This window comes from Alligator mississippiensis, chromosome 5 (assembly GCF_030867095.1).
Source record: "Alligator mississippiensis isolate rAllMis1 chromosome 5, rAllMis1, whole genome shotgun sequence".
Taxonomy (NCBI): Eukaryota; Metazoa; Chordata; order Crocodylia; family Alligatoridae; genus Alligator; species Alligator mississippiensis.
Window position 1 is genome coordinate 195,318,165 of NC_081828.1, and position 26,931 is coordinate 195,345,095.

Consider the following 26,931-nt stretch of genomic DNA (forward strand, 5'->3'; position numbering starts at 1 on the left):
CAAGATCATCATTCTATCATTTTGCTACCAGTCTGTAACTGTGCTTGGAGTTTTCTGGTCTTTGTAATGATGATTATAATTGACCATGTTGAAAAGTAGGCTTAAAATTGTGGACCTACTGAGGGGAAATGGATAGTGAGATGGAGAAGGTGAGCCTCTTCTGCCTTCAAAATTAAGCACCTTTAGTGTTTAGTTAGGGAATGGAATATTGTGCGGTTTTCACCCACCTCAACTTAAATTCAGAAGAGGAGTCTCTCAGGAACACTTGCATGGAAATAAAGTACTATTGATAAAATGTTGGCTATTGGCTTTAGGCAATGATAATATAGATTCCTATATTAGTGGACACTGTCACACTGACACTGTAAAGCAGGTGGAGGCAGTTCGTGACTTGGTTTCTGGATGCTGCAAGTGTTGGTTATCATTCTGTAACAGAGCTACTGAAATAGTCATCTGGGGTCAACTATTTCAGATATTTTTATTTCCAGATGTGTTGCATTTTCTGATGCTCAAGGCAGACAGATTTTGAGTATTCTGAAAAGTTAATACATTATTATATTCTCCTAAACTGATCTTTTAAAATTTAGGTTTACTAATCAACTTGATTGCAACAGGTCCTAAAGTTAGGAAAATACAGGGGATATGTTGTTTTTCTAAATTAAGACAAAGGGACTCACAGCACTGAAACCTTCTGAACTGCATAATAAAAAACTGAACAAAATACAGCTTAAGTTTATAGGATACAAAACCTGTATTGAAATAAGTGTTGGTGTTTAGTACAGTGCTTAATAAAGAGCGATTGTACAACTAATGAGATTTATGTGAGTAGTATCATATTTTCTCACATACAACATGTATCTTCACTCCCTAAAATCAGTCCCCGAAAATTGGGCCACATGTTTTCGGTGGAGAAGCTGTTTTCTTCTCTGGAAAAGGATCACTCCTGGAGATGCCTTGTATGCCATGTAGTTGTCAAAACGGCTGCTGCTCGTGTCTGCTCAGCAAACTGAAGGGGTGAAGTATGGTGTTAACTTCCTTATAGCCATAGTTATTGGCTGAGCAGTGTAGACTGGTTGCAAAGCAGCAAGTGAGGTACTACTAGTATTTGGATGAAGTTTGTGATGTGGAAACAATCTTTCATTTACAAGAACTTGTATAAAGCACTATTTACAGTGAAGAACCAACAGTCTTGCAAGGGTCTGGGATATAACTGTGGGTGTATCCACACATGAAATGAAGGCAAAGCAATAAACTCTGGAGCTGTTTGAGCTGGAGTAAACTGCTCCTGGATGCAGTGTCTACACATGCATCTAGGACAGCAGCCATTAGAGCCAGGGTAGAGCCAGGCCTAGCCTGGCAGGAGCAACTGTTGGGGGGGGTCAGCCCTGGGCTCCAGCTGGTAGTGTCAGGTGGCGGAGGGACTGCCTGATGCATGAGGGTGCCAAACCTGCAGAGCCATGTGGCTAGGTGGCAGCCTGGAGTCTGGTCCTCCCAGTTACTGTCTACACATGCATTTCAGTACAGTTAATTATTCCACTGTGAGTACTAAGATAATAGATAGTACTTATCTTATTATCTTATACTTACTATCTTAGTACTTATCTTACAGTAGAGTGAATTAGATTTTCTGTGCCCTAATATCAGTGCACATGTAGACAGTGACTCTCTCTTTACTGTGGAGTTAGTCTACTCCACAGTAGAGCACATGTGTAGATGCACCCTGTGTGACAGTGTCCAGGAAGTATGGCACTGCAGGAGAGTCTACCACACCAAGGATTCCTGATGCCACACTTCCTTGACAGTCTCTGATACCAGGAGGAATTACTCTGTGTATCACAGTTGGCTGAGATGCTGAAAAAATCTTCCCCCTACATTCTGCCTTCCAAAAATAAGGTGCACGTTTTATTTGGGGACATGTATGCAAGAAAATACAGTACTTATCATTGATGTAACTTTCTTTCCATGAGTCCATATTCAATTGCTAGCTTGTGCTTATAGAAGCCAGGCTGTGATCTCCCACTGGCAGTGAGTGTACTTGGAAATAGGAGAACGTCGGTGTAGAACACCCACAAATGGGCCCAGAGCCAACTGGCAAGGCTTCACAACTTGGTGCTAATTCTTTACCTCTATTAGGCAGCTTACAGTGAAGTAGCTCTCATCAGTAGTGTGTGCGTGCGCAGAGGAGACCCATTTCACTTTTTGTGTTAATTTCTGTAGAAAATTGAACTAAGTTAAAGGTCTTGGGCACTCCTGCAGGACAACTTGGGCGCATCTACATGAGACGTTTACTGTGGAGTTAACTAATTAGTTAACATTACTAACTCAGTAAATGTCTCACATCTACATGTGCAGTGCTGTTAGGCAGGAATAAACTAACTCTGCAGCAGGATAGTACTTGTTTTTGCTGCAATTCTTGTTTTGGCTGTTTTTTTTACTCTGCAGCAAAGCATGTGCAGATGCTGGAAGGCCTGGCTGCCTGCTGGCCTGCCAGCTAGCCCCACACTGGAGGCTGATCCCCTGAGCCCCCTGCCAGTCATGGCTGCTATGACCTGGCTCAGTGTGTTGCGCTTCTTGGCACGTGTAAATGTGACACCTGGGAAGCTTTAAACAATGCATGATTAAATGATAAGTGCCAGACTTTATTGCTTTGTCTTAATTGCATGGGTAGATGTGCCCCCTGGATGTTAGTCATCTTGGACATCTTCACATGTGCTCTGGGTTTAGGAGGGAGGCACTTTAGTTAGGGTGGCTCTTGGGAGCTGCTCTAGTTAAAGCTCCCCCAGTTTTGTGTATTCAGAGTCCTGAGCTTCAAAATGGTGATGGGGCATTTTAACTAAGGCTTGTTTGATGAACTTTAGTTAAAGCGCCCCCACCACCAGTTTGAAGCATGTTTTCAGTGTCCCCACCAGATGGCGAGGCTGCTGGAGTTTGCTAATTAGCATGCTCCAGCAGACTCAATTAATTGTCTGCTCCTATGTGCTATAATTACAGTGTGTTGGAGCAGGCATCTGACATGTCTGCAGGCATCCTGTCTTCCTTCTCCACAGACTTATTTAATGTGGACTTCATGGTTTTTATGTAGAAAGGTTCTTTCTGAATCTTTTCACCAAGCTAGTAAAGCCACGCAGGTAGCCTTTCCCGGGTTTTAGCTTTTCCTATGAATTCTCTTTAAGCAGAATTAGCCACGAGGAGCTGGTTTTGGAGTCCCTTAGTTTGATAAGGAACTCCAAAATAAAAACTCTGGCAAAATAAAACTCTGGCTTGCATCTCCCGATTTTCATCCCAAGAAGTCATTAGGCCAGCTGCAGCCTCACCAAGGCTTCACTTGGCCTTGGTGAGGCTGCAGTTGGAGTACTGCATCTAATTCTGGGCTCCACACTTTAGAAAAGATGTGGAGAAACTTGAGAGAGCCCAGAGGAGAGCCATGTGCGTAGTTAGAGGTCAGGAGAACAGGCCTTGTGAGGAGAGGCATGGGACTCTTCAGCCTGGAGAAAAGAAGGCTCAAGGGGACTTGGTGGCAGACTAAGTACATAAGGGGTGTGCATCAGGATTTGGGAGAGCGTCTGTTCACCAGGGCACCCCAAGAGAAGATGAGGTCTAACGGTCACAAACAGCTGGAAGACTGTTTTAGACTGGACATAAGGAAAAACTAGTTTACTGCCCTAGTCTCCGGAGTCTGGAATAGACTTCCCTCAGCAGTGGTGCAAGCACCTACTGTATACCTTTAAGAAATACTTGGATGCTTATCTGGCTGGGGTGACCTGACCTCAATTAACTTCTTGCCCTTTAGGCAGGGGGCTGAACTTGATGATCTTGGGAGGTCCCTTCCAGCCCTAATGTCTATGAAATTTATAAAGGTTTCTCTTTTATCTAGTGATACAATATTTGAAACCAGAGAAAGAAGAGTTAGCACATCTTTTGCAAGCACTCTTGTCTCAATATTGGGGGTTTTGTTCAAAGCCTTGTACTCTGTAAGGACTTGGTCACAGGCAATTTTGAGGAGTGTGGGTGTAGAGCCAGGCCAGAGGATGAGGCTTCATGAGAAGGTAGCACCAGAGAGAAGGTTTCAAAGTGAAATTCCCAGTCAGTAAGCAAGGTCCACATCTGTAGTCCAGGCAGTGCCAGGAGCCAGGGAACCCATGACACCCAAGCAGGGTCAGCTGGAGCAGACAAGCAGGCAGGAGCCAGGCTGAAGGGTATCAGGTACAGCTGCTGTAGTTTGAAATGCTAAGCAGGTAAAGGCCAATGGAAGGGCCTGAGCATATACACTAGGCCCAGTCTACCCTGCAGCTGGTGAGCTAATGGCCTGCAGCCTGACATACATGTCTGACATGGCAAGATATGTGATTCTTAGGATAGGGCATAAAATTCCTTGGGTCCCAATTATTGAATTATATTAGTATCTGCCATGGGCTTGCCTGTTGTTTCTGGTCTAAATAATTCTTCTTCCTCCCTAGTGTTTAGAAATTTAAGATTAAAGTATACTCGTCCTTTCATGTCTGCCAAGGTGTCAGTCATATTTCTTGCTTGTCTTTCAACTCCCTTCAGTTAGTAAAAATGTTTCTGTTTAAGGTAGGCCCAGAAATAAATGCAGTTTTTAAGTGTGTTCAAACTTAAATTACCTAGATAGGAACTATTGCTTCCTGGCTCAATGTGATATCGTATGACTTTGTATATAAAAATGGAATTGGTTGAATTTGCTCTTACATCTCATTGCAAATTCATTATCTACTGTGTTGTAGATGCAAACTGTAGTACAAAGCAAGTATAAGTCCATTAAGTACAGCAGTGTTACCCCATTTTACACCAGAGTGGAGTTTGGACCTAGTTCTTTTTGGCATAACTTTCATAAGTTCTTCCCTATCACTGAACAGCCATGTTTTGGCTTAGTTTTTTTCCAGTGTATTAATTTGAATATTTCCTGAAAGTATCTCTCCTCTTTAGCCTGGCTTGCAGTAGGGCATGTCTGTTGATAGTGGCTAATTCATAATAAATAGTGAATTTGCTTGCTGGCCTGAACAGTTGTGATTGTATAACATTTGTCTTATACAGGCTATCCATAAAATGGCAGATAGATTTTAAACTGGTGCTATTGTATGATGTGGGCTGTGGCTATATTTGGCACGTGCACTTGCGTACTACTTTCTTTTTAGAAATCATTTCATCCTATCTTGGGTTGACTACAATGAAAATTATTCTTCTGGTTAGCTATTGCCTGTTTAGTTGTTCCTGCCTTTCTATCTACATCTCTTTGATCCCTTGTGTTGTATTTATTATACATTTAATTGTATAATTTTAAGATGCTGCATTTTATTCTCTTAAAATAACCTAAAATGACCTGTAATTTTCAACTCTTAAGTTGCTTCTTTCTGTGTATCTAACAGCAACAAACACTATTGAACTTATGATCATGGTTTTTTATGCATTTTTCTTTGACAGATTAGCATGCCTCTGCAGGGACAGATGTAATGCCAGCTTTTGTGCTCGTTGGGGGAAAATAGCATTTATTTGTATCCCTGTGGATTTGTGGCTTCCTGGCAGCTGATGTGTTAGGAGACATTAGAAAACCAGTCATCTGCTTATGAGCTAATGTTCTTTGTTTTCAGAATTAATTGCTAACAGAAGCCGTCAGTCAAAGTGCAAAAGTCAACGCATGCTGACTTCCCTGCTAGATTCACATATAGTTTGAAGCCATGTTCATTGGCTAAACCTTTTGTGGGCTATTATTAGGAAGAATTTGATATAAGTACAAATGATACTTCATAATATTTTGCATCCCCCATAAATGTGGGTGGATTAAAGATTTTGAAAAAGGGGGTATGAGAGCAGCAACCCTGTGGGTTAGCTGCACTTGCCCACTTCCAGCCTCCCATGCTGGACACACTGTGAAAGCAGTAGTCAAGGCTTTTTTTTAAGTCCCTAAATTAGGTAAGAATTTCCCTGCCTGCCCCCTCCCCGCTACTGCTCTTGGCACCCGCTTCGTCCCCCTCCATGCACAGTGGCATCTCCTATTCCAATCCCTCCCCTTGCCCTTTCTGCTTATGCTCAAGGCACAGGAAGGGCAGACCCTCCTTTCTTACTCCGGCTCTGCAGAGACCTTGGCTCAGCCAGGGACGGTGGCAGGTGGGTTTCCTCCTCCCTACACTTTCAGGTTGGCCCAGAACACCTCAGGGACATGGGCATGGAGGGGGGGGGAATGCCACCTACTGCTGCTGCTGCCACTGTCCTGGCAGTTCTCAGTAGGTCTCCCCTGCCTGTGCCCAGAGGCACAAGTAGAGAGGGGGAGGGGAAATGAGAGAGGAGGGGAGAGGCTTCTGAGCAAGGAGGGGATGGGGATGGGGAGGCGGTGCTGGGGACTTGAAAACAAGTTTCCAGCTGCTGCTTTCATGGTGTGGTCCAGGCTCTGCGGGGAACTCGAGCTGCTGAGCTACGTCATGGAAAGGAGGTGTGAGTGCACCATCACATCTCCTCTGGAACTTCCCCTGTGCAGAGTGATGACTAATGTCCATATAGGCAGGTGATTATTTTATTAGTCACGTTGGTGCCTAGTACGACGAGAGTTGTATGTTGTGGCTTTTTCCAGTTTGTATTCATGGACTTAGGAATTTCTGAGCCACATAAAATGCAACAGGGTGGGTTACAAACAGCAAAGTAGAACCAAGGGGGAAGTAGTTTATCCAGGACCATCATGACATTCTGATTTAAAGACTGAGGACAAACTTCAACTCTCTATTTTTTGTCCCTCTTCTGGTTTCACTTAAATCTGCAAGGCTTCTTATCTTTCAAAAAAATCATGAAAAATCTGCAGTTTTGCCTGTGAGGGTAGGTGCTACAGTTAAGTTTACTGATGATACTCGGCCCCTCAGAAGGTTTTTGTTGTTTGTTTCCACACATTGTTTTTACGCTCTTTCTTTTTCTGTTAATGCTATAGTATAAACATATAGCCAAAGATTTAAAGGTTTAAAGATAATTCCCGATTAATGAGCAAAATCTCCTCTGTCGCATGCAGAAGAGCACTTCTATCCCCTGAACAGCGAGCCATCTGATCAGAGAGGTTTGGAGTATATGCTGATCCCAACAATCTATTGCTGTAGTTCTTAAAAGAATATTAGCTTTCCAGACAATTAACATAATCTTTCACCTTTTTATATGGTATTTTCCATCCAAGTATCTTGTAAAATGTGCCACTGATAAAGTTTCTGAACTTCCTGAAGTACAGAACAAATTGTAATAAATAGCTATAGACATATGGTCAGCTCTTCAATCTAGTGACATTGGTAGCAAAAATCACATTTTTAAAAGTGGAAGCAGGACTTACTAAATTCGTGGAAGTATTTGCTTATTCTTAGTTTTACTCCAATCATTATAAGGAAAGTACAGTGCAACATATTTGAACAGCCAGATAGGGGATTGATTTAGTGGAGATGAGCTGACAATAGTAGAGGAGGATCATTTTACACTTGGCATTGGATATTTTGTAGTGGTTTAGTGTTCTCTTCAGATACAAGTTGGCTAATATTTTCTTGTATTTTTTCCTGGGGTTTTTATATTACAAGTTTTGTTTTTTTAATTTTGAAAAGTATGGCTGGATTTGGTGTCTGTTACTGTAGGTGAAGTGCGCACATACCTTTCTAATCCAGGGGTGACCACCCTGTGGCCTGTATGCCGCAAATGGCATATGTAGCCTTTGTGTGTGGCATGTGGCAGATCAGGGAACACAAGAGTAGACCAGCACTGGGCAGAGAGCAGAAAGCAGAACAGCATATTGGGCAGGAGAAGGGGATTGAAGTGGCACCAGAAAGGTTGATCCCTACAGGGTATAATCTTAGCATATAATTGTTGCATGAAACAAGAGTTCTTTCTTTTCAGCAAAAATTCAAAATGCAAAACCAGCACTGTAGCAAGGGATTATATTACTCAGATGTTATCATAGTATACGTAGTGTAATTATTGGAATAAATATACAGAGCTTGTGTAGTTGGTGGCCTTACGCTAAAGATCTTCTTATGTTTAAATATTGAGTACTTGACCCCAGACCTTACAATAAACACAATTAGCAAAGTTCTTGTGTGTATGAGTGCATGCATGTATGTGTGCGCGCGCTTTGAAAAAATAATTAAGGTAAAATTTGATGCCTAAGCAGGTTTTTCATGTTCTTTCATAATATTTCTTTTATAAAATCTTTTTAATGGTATGCATTTTTTTTTGTATTTCACTCTGGAAACATAAGCCATCCTTTGAGTAGTAGTTACTGGGTCTCACGAAATACTGTTTAGTTAAGTTGTTTCATCTGCCATCATATCTGTTAAGCTTCATCTGGATATGTATATAGACTGCCTGAGTGGATGGTGCAGTGGAAGAGTAGTTAAGGCATTTTGCTACCGATTCAGAGATGTGAGTTGAAGTCTTGCTCTGGGCCTTCACCAAAGGTCTCTTTTAGTTGACTCGGCTGTAAATGAGTGCTTGGTCATTCGGGCTGAAAATCTGAGGTGGCTGGACAGCACTGTCTTGTGTCATTGGCTGCAGAATCTGGCATGTGTCAGTCACGCTACTCTGCCAAGGCACGCAGGCTTAGAAGGACCTCTGACTTTTTACCTGGTCTTGTATGAATAGATTTAAAGCCACGTAGCTTTAAATAAACTGGATGTGAGTAGATCACTGTTTTAAAATAGAAGGTATTATGTATTTATTTTTTAGAACATACTTTTAAATTTAAGTAGAAAAATATATTAAGTCTTGGTTATAACATGTCTTCCCAGGTATATCTTGAAAGACTTTTAACATACGCAGAAATCGACATTTGTCCAGCAAACTGGAAGCGAATTGTACTGGGCGCAATTCTACTGGCATCCAAAGTTTGGGACGACCAGGCAGTGTGGAATGTGGATTACTGCCAGATCCTGAAAGATATCACAGTTGAGGACATGTGAGTTCAGTAATTTTATCTCAACCTATGAATGCTGAGAGTGATGCATTGTTTTTTTTTGCCCTAATGGACTAGATTATGTAAAGCTGGTATACCCCAGATTACATGGAATGTTAACATATTGCTTTGCATTTATTGGGACTGTAAATAGCTATGCCTATTAATAAATGCCCAGTGGGTTTGGTTTAAAATGTGTGTGCAGCATCATTTTGTCTGTTTATTTGTTATAGTAAACCTGAGTCATTGCTGGACAGCAAGATAAATCCTGGTTAGTGGTACCAAGTCATTTTAAGAGCATAATCCAGCAATTATGAGGGAACCAGCAAGATGGCAGAGTAAGCAAGGCTAAGACCTTTACCCTTGGATTGTATTTTTCTTGTATATAACAGATGCCTTTTCCCCCAAATCAGCCCCCCACAATTGGGGTGTGTGTATTAAGCAGGGAAGATGATGCTTCTGTTCCAGTCAAAACATTCATCTTGGATTGCTGCTTCACAGTGCAACAGCTATAGTACTACTATTCAAGCAGCTGAGAGAGTCCATTGACTTTAATAGCACATTGTTCTTTATTCCAGAAGTATTAACAATCCTCTCTTCTTTTTTAATGGTCTTGATGTTCCACTATTTAAACTAACTTTTCTTAGGATAATTTTGCTGTTTGCCAGTTGTTCCTGGTCTCTCCCTTCCTAGTTCAGCTTCAGCTAAGCTAAGGTTACCATATTTCCAGTTAAAAAAAAAAAAAAAAGACACCTGTGGTGGGGGAGGGGGGCAGGGGTATATGATGGTGGGGGGAGTGATATGCCAGTGCCCCTCACTCCCAACCTGCAGCCCCCTGTCCCTGCCAATACCCCTCACTCCTGATCTGCAGCCCTCTGACCCCCCAGCCCTGCTGCCCCCATAGAACCCCCCTCTATCCTCTTTCTCCACCTCCTTGCGCAGCTGCAGTGTCAGTGCCGGCAGAGGGGTGGGTGGGTGGGTGTGTGTCTGCGCGCAGAAGTACACACACACACTCCTTAAAAAACAAACAAACAACCCAAATGGAGATGGGAGGACCCAAAAAGTAGACATGTCCAGGAAAACCTGCACGTATGGTAACCCAAGTTAAGCAGAAGAGGGAAGGTGAGTCAGCTGAAGATTAGGCTCTGTTCCTGTTCTATGTAGCCATAACTCTGGAGAAATCCTTTTTTCTTAATTCTTTCTTTCAAAAATAAAGTATATATTATTCTGTGGCATATTGTCTGAGACAAAATAAGGTAAACACTAAATTTCCCAGTAGACATTTGGCTACAGTTTTTCTTTTTCTATATATCTATATCGCCAAAAGAGAAATTGTATATGTTTTCAGCAATTTTGTAGGAATTATAGATATATTCAGCATCTCTACTCTTGAGTTCATGTGTGTATCACTTTACAATTGGAGGTGGTCTGGGATATGTGTTCAGGAATAGTACTGGAGCATTGGAGGCTGGAGTAACTATGCCAGTAGGTTAGTCACGCCTGCACAAAGTGGCCGGTTTCAGAAGAGACTGGGTATGAACTTCAGCCAGGAATGGGTTTGTGGAAGAACCTGGCCATATTCCCAACCCACCTGGCATGCCCCCTTTGGACACCTGAATGCCTCAAGTAGTGCTAGCCACCTCCTCTGATATCTAAGGTGTACTTGCCTCAGCATAGCTGATTCATCCTTTGTGAGTGTGCTAGAGCAGTGTTTCTCAACCTGCGGGTTGTGGCCCAAAAGTGGGTCATAAGAATATAAGAAAAGGTTGCAAACGGCTTAAAAAACGGATCAATAAACTTTTATAAGTGGATTCTCCTTTAAAGGAGAAAAATGTGGGGAACTGTGGCTTTTCCCTTGCAGGCTGTCAGAGTTCCAGCTTGAAAGGGGCTGCTTGGGGCCCCCTGATGGTCTACACCCCTCCCACCCCACATACCCACCCCCTGCCCCACGTATTGTGGGGCTGAAACCTGGGGGTGGGGCTAGTGGGTCAGGAGTGAGGGGCATTGGGTCAGGACTGGCCATCAATGTTTACAAGTGAGTCCTGGTCCAAAAAAGGTTGAGAACCAGTGTGCTAGAGTAGATGCAGGGTTTTCTGTATTGCACCCCTATTTCCCCCTATGCAGGATGGCTACAGCTGTTTATATATAGCTATGAGGCTGAAGGTTGATATGAAATGGTTTTCCATTAAGGCAATAAAAGTAGAATTTTTTTTGATGTTCATAACATCTTTTTCCTCAGGAGATCACTTTTAAAGGCTTGGCTTTTTCCTAAGAAAGAAGGGAGAGAGGGGAAGGCATTTACCAAGGTCTTTTAAACAGGATTGAGTCCTTCAGCTAATGTTACGTTTGTTTGATTGCATTTTCTTATTCATTAATGCATGTTCAGAGGAATTCAACAGAATTCGTTTTATAACTAAAAAAGAATTGAGTAGAACTTGGTTAGGTTATCAGCAGTAATGGAACCCACGGTCCCTAGGCAGTTTGGGATTTTTCCACAGTCTCCAAATTTGTTTCTTTAGTGCCTAAACACCTTTAACATTTTGATCCAAAAAACTTAACAGTGAGCAGTAGTATGCCCTTTGCATTGGTCATATAGAGCAGGGGTTGGCAGCCTATGCCCTATGGGCCAGATCTAGCTCATGGCATATGGCATTGTGGAGCACCTTGTGGGTCTTATCCCTGTACCCCTGTGGGATGAACACAGGCTGTGGGTGCTTTCCTATGCCACCAAGGAGATGAACTGTGTCCCAGTGTCTACCTTTCTGTTCATCTTCAACCTGGGTTGGGTCATTCTGGGCCCTAGCCTGGAAAGTTTGCCTACCCCAGATATGGAGAAGGATACAGGTGTTCCTCATTCAGCACAAGACCAGATACTTATTTGTTGGCTTATTTGTTTGTCTAGAGCTGGAAGGAGAGAAGAACTGAGTAATCTCTCCAGTGCTTCATCTTCCCTTCACCTTGGCGTGTGCTGATGTAGATACTATTGATGTTTCTAAATAGTTCCATCTAAATGGAAATTAAAAAAAAAAAAAAACAACTTTCTCATCCTTCACTATTAAATAATTCAAGGAAAGGGAAAACTGATTCATGACAACTATCAAGGCTAAATTCTAAAACTTGAAGTTTGCTTTATTGCATGTTCTTGATAATGATACAATCCATATACTAAGAAAAACCCTCCACCCTATATTGTATTATATATTATGCGCTTTCTTCCTTTCCTTCTTTGTGTCCTTGTGACAAGGTATTTAGCAGAATTTCCTGGAATCTGACAGGCCACACCACGAGTGCTCTGCTATGGCCTCGAACTTGTGACATCTGGGCTGTCAACCGTGCGCCTCAGTGCCCATACCATCCCAGCCCCAATTTTATATGCTAATTTGGAATAGCTCTTTTACTTTTGGTCGAAACTCTTCATAAAGGAGGAGGAAGGAAAAAAAGGATAATTAAGATGATGAATAATATGACAAAGAACCTTTGTTTCATTGATGGTTTATCAGTGATTCAACGAATACTACTAAGAACTTAAAACTCGGTGGGAATTTTTTAAAGTAAAATTAACAAAAAGTATTGATTTAATAAAGCAAGCAAAATCACTGGTAAAGAAATTGTTTGATGTTTGTTTTTAATACACTGCTGTAAATAATGCAGGTTTATAGCAGTGTAGTACACTGCTGTAAATCATGCATAACTGTTAATGAGACTTCAGATGATTGGTGTGTCTAAGTATGTTATGTGGGATAAGGAAAAGGAGAACAAATGTCTATCTCATAAATCTCAGATTACAACCCCAAAGCAGTTTTTTAACTAATGTTGCCCTAGTTTAGCTTTCCATTAGCTTACTGCTAGCAAAGCTTATGGTTAGTCTAAAAATTATCCACAAAATAAAGGTAGAATGCTAGGATTCTGCTGATTTACTTGAAACTGAGTATGTTGGGGATCTTTCTAATTTAGATGAGTGTTATATATTGCAAGTTGTTATTGTTTGAATATTACAAAAAAAATTATAAATTTGTATGCTATTGATATTGTAAGCTATTGATAATGATGCCTTATTGTCCTGGGCCAAAGACCAAATTAAAAGGTTGCTTCATTGGTATGCCATAGACGTGCCTTGTGCTTGGGAAAATAACCTCAAAATGGCAGGCTGAAGTACTCAATGCCTTTTTCACCTGTCCTCACAGGCAAGGTCAGCTCCCAGACTACTGCACCTGGGAGCATGTTTTGGTGAGGAGGAGAGCAGCCAACAGTAGTGAAGGAATAGGTTAGGAACTGTTTAGAAAAGCTGGATGTGTACAAGTCCATGGGGCTAGATGTGATGCACCCAAGAGTGCTGAGGGAGTTAGCCAATGTGATTGCAGAGCTGCTGGCTATTATCTTTTAAAATTTGTGGTGATTGGGAAAGGTCCCAGATGGTTGGAAAAGGGCAAATATAGTGCACATCTTTAAGAAAAGGAAGGGTGAGGATTTGGGGAATTACAGACCATTAGCTTCACCTCAGTCCCTGGAAAAATCATGGAGCAGGTCCTGAAGAAATCCATTTCCAAGCACTTGGAAGAGAAGGGGACTAGGAACATGGATTCACCAACAGCAAGGCATGCCTGATCAACCTGACTTGCCTTCTGATGAGATGACTGGCTTTGTGGATGCAGGGAGAGCAGTGGACATGATAAACCTTGACTTTAGCAAGGCTTTTGATCCAGTCTCCCACAATGTCCTTACCAGCAAGTTAAGGAAGTACAAGTTGGATGAGTGTACTGTAAGGTGGATAGAAAACTGGTGGAACCCCCCCAGGGGTCAGTCTGGTTTTGTTCAATATCTTCACTGGTTAGGTCTCGGCTGTAGTACTGTGACCAGATTTGGGTGCTAATTATAAGACAGATGGAGACAAATTGGAGAGGGTCCAGAGGTGAGTGGAAAAGATAAAGGGGTTGGAAAGGAAACCATATAAGAAAAAGCTGAAATAATTTGGTATTTTTCATCTGGAGAAAAAGAGTTGCAAGGGGAAATATGATAGCACTTCTCAAATATTTGGAAGGCTGTCAGAGAAACCTTTTCTATCTTACCACAGAGGGCAGAGCATGTGACGAAAGGTTTAAACTTCAGCAAGGCAGATTTATGTCAAATCTTAGGAAGAGCTCCCTAATGTAATGAAAGAAAAAGCTGCCAAGGAAAGTTTTGAACCTCTTCCATTAGAGGTTTTCAAAAAGACACTGGAAAGGTCCATTTGGGAATGATTTAGGAATCTTTGCAAGGGGTTTAACTAGACAAAACTTCCAACCCTGAGATTCTGTATACTGTGCATACAAGCTTAGTTAATTTCCTGTGCCTGGCATGCCTGCCATGACTTCTGGGTGAGGTGGAGTTCGGATACAACGCTTTAAACTCTCAGCGGGAGGGGAGGAGAGCCCCTTGGCTCCCCCTCATAAAAGCCCTCAGAACAGCCCTGGGTGCATTTGGAGATCCGGGCCTACACCATGACTGGTGTCAACAATCAGCTGGTTGCTGGCACTGGCCCTGAGAGCCGCAGGCTAATAAGAGACCTGGGGCTGTCCAGGGCTTACTCTGACAATCAGCTGATTGTCGGGCGTCAGTTCCAGACGGCTCTGGTGTGTAAACCTACCATGCATTCAGTTTAATATGCCATACAAACCAGCCTAAATGTTCCATGTGCATGTGGAATGTTTTTATGGCCAGTTTGCCATGTTATGGTGCCTTAAAATGGGTGCAAGTATAGCACTGTTGCCATTAATGGCATGGTTAGCATGTTAATCATGCTGTTAATTATGCCATAAGTGCAATGTGTGCCAGGGCCCAAGGATCACACTTTCATTTTATTTAAACATACTTTGTAGTTGCCACTTTTCAGTATGGTGGCATGTCTCACTTGCATAGCTGCAAATTACGTTCAGTAAGTAGTCACCAACTAATGATCGTTTTGACTTGCCTGTTTGTCTAGGCTTTTTGGTGTGGATTGGCAGGATATGTAGTCAGACTGTGTTAACTTGGTATTTAAAAATATTTTGTGTGAGAACATAAATATATTTTCTGGGTTATTTTCTGTTGTTTTGTTAGTAAACAATTTTTGTTTGGTTTTGTCCTAACCAGCATGAGGTTTGCTTTGGATATATATTGTCCAGTGAAACCACGCATAGAAAGGCAAGGAAGAAGGTTGGGAGAGTCTCTCTTCCCCTGTATTAAAAGAAGTGATTGTGAATGCTGAAGCAGTTAAAGAGCTTGTCCTGGGTTAGAGGAATTTTTAGTCCTCGTGAGAATGTTAATGACCATTCGGGGCATGTCTGTCTCACACAGGCTCTGCCGGCATAGTTATGTCTGCAGTGCCCCCCAGTGGAGATGTACCATATGTTAGTAGAAGGAGTTTTTCCTACTGGCATAGATGCCTGCATATCTTATTCTGTTGAGATGCAGGGTAATAGTTCTTTTCGTCCAGCAAAACTGCATCATGTCAGCTAGGGAATGTGACTTTTCACACTTCTGGGTGATACAGGTCTAGCAGTAGAATCTGCAACTTGTCTTATTCTCTTTGGGGAGGAAGGCATGTACTTGGTTCAGTTGGTTGCGATTTGGAGTAACTTGTATTTAGTTGATGGTGGGGTACACAGTCTAAAATGTATTTTCACATTTATATTTTCTTTACAGGAATGAACTGGAGCGCCAGTTCCTTGAGTTGTTACAGTTCAACATTAATGTTCCTTCCAGTGTTTATGCCAAGTATTATTTTGATTTACGTTTCCTGGCAGAAGCAAATAACCTGAGCTTTCCTTTGGAACCTCTCAGCAGGGAAAGGGCATACAAACTTGAGGTGAGATGCTTTTGCTTCATGTTGCAGCAGAACGGGAGGCTTTTTGGGGAGGAATTGTTTGTTTGTGTTTTGGATCTTTATAAACTATCCTGAAGGGAAATTAAGAGTATCATATACCTCAAATTTCATTACTCTCCAGAATTGTTCTGCAGGTGCTGCCATTGCTTGTGCCCTATGGGGAGGTTTTCGCCTCAATACATTTCCGCTCTTGCTTGTTGTTTTATTTTTTGTTCAGTTCTGACAGGGTGTTTCCAGTACAGAAAAGTCTGTATCATGTGGGCTTGTGCTTGCAAAAGATTAGTAGCTGTTTTAACTGAGCACCTGAAAGTACTGATGATTTTTAGGTATATATTGAATTGACTATGATAGGCTGTGTACATTTTAACAGTTACTTCCATTGTTATGGTTATTAATTATGGAAAGTTGCATCCATTAGTTTTGCAAAAAAAATGAAAGTAACATCAAGCTAGCAATCCTATGGATAAAGATGGATCTTGTTAATTTTTAGATGTCTATTTCTGATAATATACTTCATAATCTATCGGACTAGTGTGAATTATATTTGCATCAAAGAATGTTGTGGTGATAATTTGGTACATGCATTTGCTAAGTATTTCATACATACAAGATAGAAGAGCTGAATAAATACCTTTTCATTTTGATCATGAGTTCTTGGCTGTTTGGCAGGATTAAGAGACAATGCTTGTAAGCTGTACAGAGGAGGAAAGGGAGTTGAATGTAACCAAACTAGTTCATATAGGCTGTGTCCAGACGAGCATGGCTGTGCAGTATTTGGCACTGCAGACACATTTGTGGCACCACATACTGCGCTTGCACCTGTTCTCTGCACTGCAAGGGAGTAGTGCTGCAGGAGTTTTTTGATTCTTGGATATCCAGGGGTCAAAAAAACCTGAACCAAAGAAGAGGGGCAGCAGAAGCCGCTCAAAACCAGAGTCTGGTCACCTGGAGCCAAGCTCTGGCTGTTGTACACCAAAGTTGGTGGTATTAGATTATCTGGGAATCTGGCAAAATGAATTGTGATGTATGATGTAAGACTGAATACACATTAACATGTTGTCTAGTTGATAGAATGACTAGTCTTCCTACGTAATTACTTGTAGACAACAGGCTTACTCAGCCTGGAATTACTGCAGTGGGATATCTCTCCAGCTGACATTGGGAAGAAGCTTTGTCCTTGGCTAAATTAAAGTATTTTTTTTTCCCCAAGATGCAGGATGTCAGGCTTCATGTTGATTGGAGATAATTGAATCAATCTACCCAATTGCCAGTAGCCATCTTCTGGCCCCAGCATCAGTACTTATTTTTCCATTCTTCCTTTTTCCTCAAATTAAGAAGGTTCCCACTCCCACAGGTTTCCTGGTGTCCAGAGCATTGTTCTGCTGCTATTTTTCTTTTCCTCCTTCATCAGTCCTGCTAGACCACAGATTTCACACCTTTTTTTCTGAACCTCTTTCAGGCTGTTGATCTCTTTCTGGTACAGAGATGTCAGATCTGAAAATGTTTGCCCACATGTACTGGCAGTAAAGCCATAGATAGCCATGGTTATTATTCCCTTGCACTTCATAGTGATTCAGCATATGTGGCCTAAATTTGCCATGGCTGGTGCTTCTTTACTTCTGCCAGTGACATCTTGGCCAGAAGCGTAAACCCAAATTAAGGAGCTGCCTTCCAGGTATGTACATTTATAACAGTAGAGAAGGGAGGGAAGAATGCATTCCAGACTCACGGCTTGCATTACGGTCGAGCCCAACAAAAACAGTTATGATCTTGTAAATCATGTACCATGTGTTACAGAGTTCTTGTTACACTACTGAATCACACTGGTGGGTCTCATTGCACCACTGAAGGCATCTATTTGAATACAGAATCCTGCTGTACAACGCTAACATTAAATGTTAAGAGAAGGGAAGACTTTGGTAGAGCAGGATAAAACTAGTTAGATCAGCACCTGAAGGTTTCAGGGGGATATGGAATAAAGAAAATGACTAATTTATTTTTACCCTCTGAATCTGTATGAGGAAATTTTACCTTGCCTACATCCAAAATGTATTTTCAAAGCAAATTTTATTTTTTAGAAAACCTCAATTTTTACAAATAGCTAGAATGGCTATAAGACCTTTATAAAATATGGGTTAATCTTACTACCAGTTAGAATAGATTAAATACTAAGTTCCACATGTGTAGGAAAGCATCGCTTTACTAAATGCAAGTTATGTTTGGAGTTGCTGTATTTTTAAAAAGATGCCGAATACTAGCATTGTCCATTCCATGCAAGATTTAATTTGATCTGACAGAAGACCATGAGGGGAATTTTGCCATCAGACAGGCAATACTGAAATAATTAACTGCTATAACTCTTGGTACTTTTCCAAGGATTATGGATTGTTTTGGCAACCTGATGGCTTTGTACTCCATCTCGACAACTTACTGGCCAAGTTAGTCCTTATCCCATGATTCGTTGACTTCTGCCATTTGGTTTTGAATCTGATTGGACATATCAATTTGTAGTTCAGTTCATATATACATACAAATGTATAAACCAGGACTGTCCATCTTCAGTGGGGCTACATGTGACACTGCTGCATAGCTTTAGGGGCCAGGCACCATGCAAGTTGTATGCTAGGGGGCAGGCACACCTGTTAATGCAATTATAAATTATGTGCTGAAGATGAAACTCCTACTCAGATCCTGGAGAGGAGTCAGACTGTGTGTAGGAACATGCTTAAAATTTACCACCAGAAAACTTTATTTAATCTTACATCAGTCAGTTTTAAATTTGAGCTGCCTAACAAATTGCAGTAGGGTTAACTGTTGTTATAGCCATGATGGTTCAGAGAAGCAGGGTTTGTTTTATCATAGTTTTTATTGGATTAGCTGTATAGTTGGGAGAGATGTTGGACAAGCTTTTGGCACAGAGCACCCTCCCTCTAGTCTGGGGACAATTGCATGTTACAACTAACAAGTAGGAAATGGTTTTCTCTTAAGTTTTTTTTAGTTTTGCCCTGTTACGTGGTGGGATTGACCAAAGAACAAGGAGGCCTTTTAACTTGCCTACAGTCTCATGTCTAGCCAGTTTCTGTTCTCATGATCTTTGTCAGTGAAAAATTGTTTCAGTTCTTGAACACTTGTCCTACACATCTTTACCTCTTAATTTTGCAGAAGAGAGTGAGAGAGGAAAAATGAACATAAGGAAGAGACTTGGACATTTTCATTACACTGTTTTGTAATAAAAAAGCACATGTACATTGAAACTAGTATAAAACACTTAGTAAGCATCCTATTTTCTTAGGATACCACCTCTGTGTTGCCATAAGTAAGTGGCAGTACCATTGTGCTCCACCTTCTATTAGATCATGTGCATTAGGCATTATTATTGGTCCCTTGAGTGACTGCTTAAATAGACGTTTTTTTCTGTTCTAGATTCATAAATGTTAGGGTCGAAAGGGACCTCAATAGATCGAGTCTGACCCCCTGCATAGGCAGGAAAGAGTGCTGGGTTTAGATGACCCCAGCTAGATGCCTACCTAACCTCCTCTTGAAGACCCCCAGGGTAGGGGAGAGCACCACCTCCCTTGGGAGCCCATTCCAGACCTTGGCCACTCTAACTGTGAAGAAGTTCTTCCTAATGTCCAGTCTAAATCTGCTCTCTGCTAGCTTGTGGCCATTATTTCTTGTAACCCCCAGGTGCGTCTTGGTGAGTAAAACCTCACCAATTCCCTTCTGTGCCCCCATGATGAACTTATAGGCAGCCACAAGGTCGCCTTTCAACCATCTCTTGCGGGGGCTGAAGAGGTCCAGGTGCCCCAGTCTCTCCTCATAGGGCTTGGCCTGCAAGTCCTTAACCATACGAGTGGCCCTTCTCTGGACCCTCTCCAGGTTATCCACATCCCTCTTGAAGTGCAGCACCCAAAATTGCACGCAGTATTCCAACTGTGGTCTGACCAGCGCCCGATAGAGGGGAAGTATCACCTCCTTGGATCTGTTTATCGTGCATCAGCAGATGCATGACGAAGTGCCATTAGCTTTTCTGATGGCTTTGTCACACTGCCGACTCATGTTCATCTTGGAGTCCACTAGGACTCCAAGATCTCTTTCCGCTTCTGTTCCACCAAGCAGGTCATTTCCTAGGCAGTAGGTGTGCTGGACATTTTTCCTCCCTAGGTGCAGCACTTTGCATTTCTTTTTGTTGAATTGCATTCTGTTGTTTTCCGCCCATATGTCCAACCTGTCCAGGTCTGCTTGTAGTTGTTCCCTGCCCTCTGGCGTGTCTACTTCTCCCCACAGTTTTGTGTCGTCCGCAAACTTGGACAGAGTACACTTCACTCCCTCGTCCAAGTCAGTGATGAAGACATTGAAGAGTATCGGTCCAAGGATTGTGTCCTGCGGGACCCCACCGCCCACACCCTTCCACCCACCTACCGACCCATGCACTACAACTCTGGGTGTGACCCTCCAGCCAATTCGCCACCCACCGGACTGTGTAGTCATCCAAGTCACAGCCTCTTGGCTTGTTCACCAGTATGGGGTGGGATACCGTATCAAAGGCCTTCCTGAAGTCTAAGTAAACGATGTCTACCCCTACTCCTGCGTCCAGGTGTTTTGTAACCTGGTCATAAAAAGAGACTAGATTAGTCAGGCATGATCTACCTGCTACGAACCCATGCTGGTTTCCCCTCAGCATAATTTTTCCCGCCGGGGTCTCGCAAATGTGAGCCCTGATAATTTTTTCAAAGACTTTGCCAAGGATGGAGGTGAGACTGACTGGCCTATAGTTGCCAGGGTCCTCCTTCCTCCCGTTCTTGAAAATGGGGACCACATTGGCCCTTTTCCAGTCCTCTGGGATCTGACCCGTGCGCCACAAGTGTTCAGATATTCCCGCCAGTGGCTGTGCGATGACATCGGCCAGTGCCTTCAGTACCCTCGGATGTAGCTCATCCGGGCCTGCCGACTTAAACGCATCCAGTTCCTCCAAGTGTCTCTGCACCATCTCAGGGTCTACACTTGGTAGTCTGGCGCCCTGCTGCTGCCTCTCTACAACCCCAGTGAGAGACTTGTCGTGCCCCTCACTTAGGAACACTGAGGCAAAGAACTCATTGAGGAGTTCAGCCTTGTCCCCCCTGTCTGTCACCAATTGCTTATGCCCATCTAGTAGGGGTCCTGTTCCTCCCTGGGCCTTCCTCTTACTCCCTACATATCTAAAAAACAATTTTTTGTTATCCTTAACTTGGGATGCCATCTTTAGCTCCATGGTAGCTTTGGCCTGTCTAACTGCCTCCCTACAAGCGCAAGCAGAGGAGGTATACTCCTCTTTAGTAGTCTGTCCCCATTTTCACTTTTTATATGCTCCCCTTTTGGCCCATAGGCTGCTCTGGGTTTCTCTGGTCAGCCAAGGAAGCCTCTTGGCCCCTTTCCCTCTCTTTCCCTCCATCGGGATCGTCTCCCTCTGTGCCCAAAGGATCATTTCCTTAAGGCACAGCCACCCTTCCTGGGCTCCCATCTCTTCAAAACTCTTACTCTGCAGTGTGTCCTTGACTAAACACCTGAGTTCATTGAAATCAGCTTTCCTAAAGTCTAGCACTTTCACCCTACTAGTTACCTTACCCACTCAACATCTTATGATGAATTCTTTTATTTGGTGATCACTGTCCCCCAGGTGACTACCAATCTGTAGGTCTCCTACCATGTCATCCCCTGTTGCCAATACTAGGTCCAGCAAGGCATTCCCCCTAGTGGAACCATGTACCTCCTGCATCAGATGGAGGTCTTGTACACAGGATAGGAACCTGTGTGAACGGTGGGACTTTGCTGTCTGCGTCTCCCAGCAGATGTCTGGGTAGTTCAGGTCCCCCATGACTACCGCGTCCCTAGTTTTTATGGTCTCCAAGAGCTGCCTCAGGAGCCCCAAATCTAGTTCTTCCCCTTGGTGTGGGGGTCTGTAGCAGACCCCTACCACCAAATCCTTTTCTCCTTGACCTCCATGTAACCTAACCCGCAATCTTTCTACTTTCTCCTCCTCCAATTCCATTTTGATAAGGGTCGATGTATATCACTCATTGACATGGAGCGCAACCCCTCCCCCTCTCTTCCCCACTCTATCCTTTCTGTACAGCTTATAACCCTCAATATGTACCGCCCAGTCGTGGGAAGAATCCCACCAGCTTTCTGTTAGCCCTGCTAGGTCATAGGTGTTTTCTGCAAGCAGGAGTGCTAGTTCATCCTGCTTGCTCCCCATGCTCCTAGCATTGGTGTATAGGCACTTGAGCCCTGTGACTGGTGCTTTTGTTGCCCCCTGGCTCTGATGCCCAAAGGGCCCCTTATTGCTTACCTGCTTATTGCTTACCTGTGCTGTACTGCTGGCTGCCCCATGGATTACAGGTTCCTGATGTTCTCCTTCTTCAGGCTGGGCTGTCCTTGTGGGTGCCACATGGTTTGGTGGTCCACAGCTTCCCCCGTCCTCATCATCCCCTCCCCCCGACGAGCCTAGTTTAAAGCCCGCCGGAGGAGATCCGCCAACCTAGAAGAGAACACACACTTACCTTTGGGGGACAGGTGAAGCCCATCCCAACTGAGCATGTCTCTTGTCGTGATGTGCGGGTCATTGTCAAGGAAGCCGAAGCCTGTCTCGAGACGCCATTGCCAAAGCTGCCAGTTGGTCTCTCTAATGCAGTTCTTGTGTCGTCTTCCACGTCCACTCACTGGTAGGACAGAAGACAATACCACCTGTGCACCGATCTCCCTCAGCACGCTGCCCAAAGCATGGTAGTTCGTCATCAGGTGATCGGAGCTTCTCCTGGCCCCATTGTTAGTACCCACATAGACTAAGACCATGGGGTAGTAATCGGTGGGCTGAATCACGGCCTGGATCATTCCCGTCACGTCCCGAATCTTTGCTCCGGGCAGGCAGTAGACCTCTCGTGTTGAGGGGTCCTGGCGACAAATGGGTCCTTCCGTACCTCTCAGGATGGAGTCGCCTATGACGATCACTCGACGCTGCCTCCTCTGGGTCTGCTTGGTTCCCTTGACCTGTTCGGAGCATGGAGAATGTGGTGTTGCTTCCTGCCCAGAGGCTTCCTCCTCTCCTTCCATCTGTTACCAAATTTGCCCATTACTTTGGGGTGTGCTCATTTATTAGGGATAGTTTCTAGGGTCTTGGTGATTCTGTCAATGTGCTGCTTGTGTTACTATATGGAGCCGTATTTCTCCCCTCTGCAAGCCCTCGCCCCCAGTGGAGCTATCTTGCAGGACTCAATCTCAATGGGACTGGGTTCCTCCAGTCACCAAATCAGTCATACACACAAACACACACAAATTAACGTGACGCGCCTGATCTGGCCGGGCTGATCAGCATGGAGAGGCTGACACCCTCATATGCCAAGAATCAGTTCATAAGAGCAACAGTAAAATGCAGTCAGACACAAGCACACAGGTAAACAGAATCCCTCTGAATCCGGCTGGGTGTCCAGCTGACACCCTCATGGGCCAGCATTCAGTTCATAAGGGCATGTCTGAGTCAAACTGGGTCAATCAGCCTGTACAAGCTGATCCCCTTATGTGTTTCAAACTCAGCACGTCCCAATCTTTGGCCTCTTGATGAGCGGACCCCACAATAATTTAGGCTTCACAGGGATCTTTAGCATGGGTAAAAGAAGCGTTGCTGCAGATCACGGGAGGCAAAAGAAGCAGAGAAGGAAAAATATACCCAATTACTACCAGTTTGACTATAAAAGTTATTTATTGCTAAGCATATGAAATATATAATAGTACTAGTAGTAATAGACATGCAAAAGAAAAACAAACACAGACAATGACAATACTACCCTAGTTTCACTAAGTATTTGGGGAAACTTAGCTCAAGCTTAACTGATACAGTTCAGGTTCAGAAGTTTATGCCTAGAAAGAAGAGAGAACGCTGGGGTCTCACCTAGTCCACGGTACTCAGGCTGCAAAGCTGACAGGCACAGTCCGTAGCACAATCCTTGAAGAGAGAGACGATCTGTTCTTCCAGCATCCCAAGAACGACAGGGGATGGTGTCAGCACAGGAGTTTTCTTCTTCTTTCCTTTTCTCCCTCTTTCCTCCTGCTTCTTCTTTTTCTTTCTTTTCTCCTTAAGCACACACACTTACAGATTTTTATACCCTCAGTTCAGCTGCTTCGAAGCACCCTCAGTAGTGTAAATCATTGTCTTTTCTATTGACAAGGGGTTATCTGGTTTGGACCATCTCAGGAAACTGATTGATAATCAGGAAACACTTAAGATTAGGGAGTAACCCAAATACTTGGGAGCCAGCTTGAGATTCCTATGGATGGCAGATATACTGATGGGATATCTCATGGTTTCTTCAGGAACAATAGATAGCTTGCAGCATCAGGATTTGGGATTTTTACTTGTTGTGCACAAGCCTCAGCTTAACATGACTTTTCCAGATCTGAAGCAATTATTGGGGTGCTCATAACCTTTTGTGGAGAGGACTTCCACCAGTCGTTTCGGGAAAGATACGACAACACCTGGGATTAGGGCTCCAGCAGGCTGGATGCTGTGATGAACCCTTGACCATTGTTCAAATGTTGCCCATACCCCCTTGGACTCGGTCTCTTGCCTCAGCATTCCCTAACCCGGCAACCGAGTTTTAGTCAATCAAGTTTAAATAGGCCTCCCATAGTGGGACCGGGGAATGTACGGCCCGAGATGCCTATTAAACTTAGAGCTGTGTGCGTGTGTCTGGGGGGGGGGGGGGGGGGAGTCCTTAGCAAATCCAGATTAGAACTGGTCTGATAAATGCTGAGCTGGGTGTGTGTGAACATGGGTTAATTAACTTTGGAAGCACAGATTCCCCATCATGCAGCGCTCTCCTGCTTCTCTGGTCCCAGAATTCACTGCAGTCTCTGCTTCAGGCTTTCTGTTTTCCATCTCTCATGTAAATGAATGATCATCTGGTTCCATCTCGGATGTAAATGAGACCTAGGGCAGTTGTTTCACTCTTATCACCCTTATCTGGAGAGTTTTAGGTGCGTCTCTCACTGCATCTTAATCAGTTTCGTTTAGGTAGAGGAGGGGAGAGAGGGGGGTGAGTCCTTGTGAGTCAGACAGACTGCATCCTGTGCTAGGGTTGCCCAAGAACACAGAGCTGAGACGTAGCACATCTCCTGCAGCATCGCCAGGGCCTCATACCTGTTCTCCAGTCGGACTGGAGGAACTGATACCAGTATGCTGCGAGCAGCCCTGGTCCTGGATGTGACCGTCTGCCACTCTGCTGTGGAGGGCACCTCCTGGGGTGCTTCTTCCTTGGGTGCCTGGTCCTGTAGGGAAAGGAAATAACTGTCAATTTCATCCTCCGCCTCCCTGATACCCCCTCAGCCTGCTAACCTCCTCCCAGAGCTCCCTCACCTGCGCCTCCAGGGCCCTAAGATGGGAACCTGCAGGACACGTGTGGGGGCCCCCAATCTCTGCCCCCCGCCCCGGCCCTGCTGTGCAAATGCCGGCACGCTCTTACAGAATGTGCCTGTTTGTGCGCTCTGTTTGCGCCGCGCAGCTCTGGAGCGCAGCTCCCTACCAGCTCAGCTATAAGGGACCGGGGGGGCTTCCCCTCCAGATCTGGCTCAGCTGGGCCGGGACCCTCTGCTCCACTTACCTTCGGGGGTCAGCTGTTGCTGCCCCCGCTGCTGATTCCTCTGCTGCTACTGCTTCTGCCTTGGGTCAGTAAGTTAGTAAGGGGGCACATGTGTGTGCGGGACGCACGTGTGCCTGGATCCTCTCCTCCCTACTGCTGGTTCCCGAGTTACCTTCGTGCACAGATAAGTAATTAACATTCTGGCCCGTGAACAAAGTGTTGAAGCAGTGTTTTATGGCCACAGAACAGGGGTGGGCAAAATACAGCCTGTGGGCCAGATTCAGCCCACCAGGCCATTCTGTCCTGCCTGTGGGGCCCCTAAAAATTTAGAAAATATTAATATTTATCTGCCCCTAGCTGCCTGTCAAAAATGACAGCAGCCAGGGGCAGTAGGACCCAGGGGAAATCACAGTAGGCTTCTGCAATAGTAAAACTCATCTGGCCTGCTCCCTAGCTGGAAGCCCCTGCCTAGCAGGGGCTTCTGGCCTGGGACTGTGGGGCTGTTTGTGCCTCTCTGTGCCAGAGCGGGAAATTCAGGTCGGGATTGGGGTGGGGGGTAGGGAGTGGAAGCAAGTTGGCCTGCAGGAACGTGGGGCCAATGCTGGTGTCCTGGAGCCAGCGCTGGCAGGGCCCAGAAGAGTGAGGCAGCAGAAGCGCAGGGTATGGGCTGCCAGGGGTCTATGGAGCCAGGCTGGGCTGTGCCAGCAGGGAGAGGGGAGCTGGCCCAGCTCCACAGAGCCCCTGTCAACCAAGAACCTGCACTCCTGCTGCCCTGCTGTGGGCCCTGCTGGTGCTGGCCCTGGGGCACGAGCACAGGTCTCACGCTCCCATCCAGCTGCTGTGCACCTGCTCACTCCCAGCCCTGCCTGCCCCAGCCCAGCTGCTGCCCCTGCCACTCAGCCTGAGGGGCAACCACAAGCTGGCACGGGGCCCAGGCTGAGTAGTGGCAGTGGGGAACAAAGAGTGGTTCAGCAGGGGAAAAAACTGGCTGTCCTCCTGCTGCCAGTGCTCCCTGCAGCAGCTGCTTGGAGCCCACGTGAGGCTGCCTGTGCTTGTTCTCTATTGCCACTGTTGCCCCACAGGGTGCTGGTGGAGAGGCAGGACAGCACCATGTGGGCTCCAGCCTGTTGCAGCAGGGAGCCATGTTCGGGGGCGGGGGGGGGGGGGGTGATTGGGGCTGTTCGCGGTCATCCCCGCCTGTACCGCGGGGCTGGGGCAGGTGGGGCTGGGAGTGAGTGGGCGCGCAGCAGCCAGATGGGAGTATGGGGTCTGTGCTGGTGCTCCAGGTCCAGCACTGGCAGGACCCAGAGCAGGGCAGCAGGAGTGTGGGGTTCTGGCTGGCAGGAGCTGTATGGAGCTGGGCCAGTTCCCCTTTCTCCCTGCTGGCGCAGCCCAGCCCGGTTCCATAGACCAGGGGTTCCCAACCACCGAGCTGTAGCTTGTGCAGCCAGCAGTCACGTTTGGGTGGCTCGGCAGCCCCAGGAGGGAGGCAGCTGGCTCTTTGTGCCTCATTCTGCTCCTGCCGCCATGGCTGCACCTGGTTAGGTGTACCAGGC

The 26,931-nt window shown here is 44.8% G+C and overlaps 1 protein-coding gene across 5 annotated transcripts in view; it reads left to right on the forward strand.

Annotated features, from left to right (window-relative positions):
• Positions 1 to 26,931, forward strand: part of CCNY (cyclin Y) — a 188,338-nt gene that overhangs the window by 155,376 nt on the left and 6,031 nt on the right. For all 5 annotated transcript variants that reach the window (XM_014609089.3, XM_059729160.1, XM_059729161.1 and 2 more), the window contains 2 exons: positions 8,760 to 8,926; positions 15,584 to 15,746. In XM_014609089.3, coding sequence (XP_014464575.1) covers positions 8,760 to 8,926; positions 15,584 to 15,746 — 330 coding nt within the window. The remainder of the gene's footprint in view (positions 1 to 8,759; positions 8,927 to 15,583; positions 15,747 to 26,931) is intronic.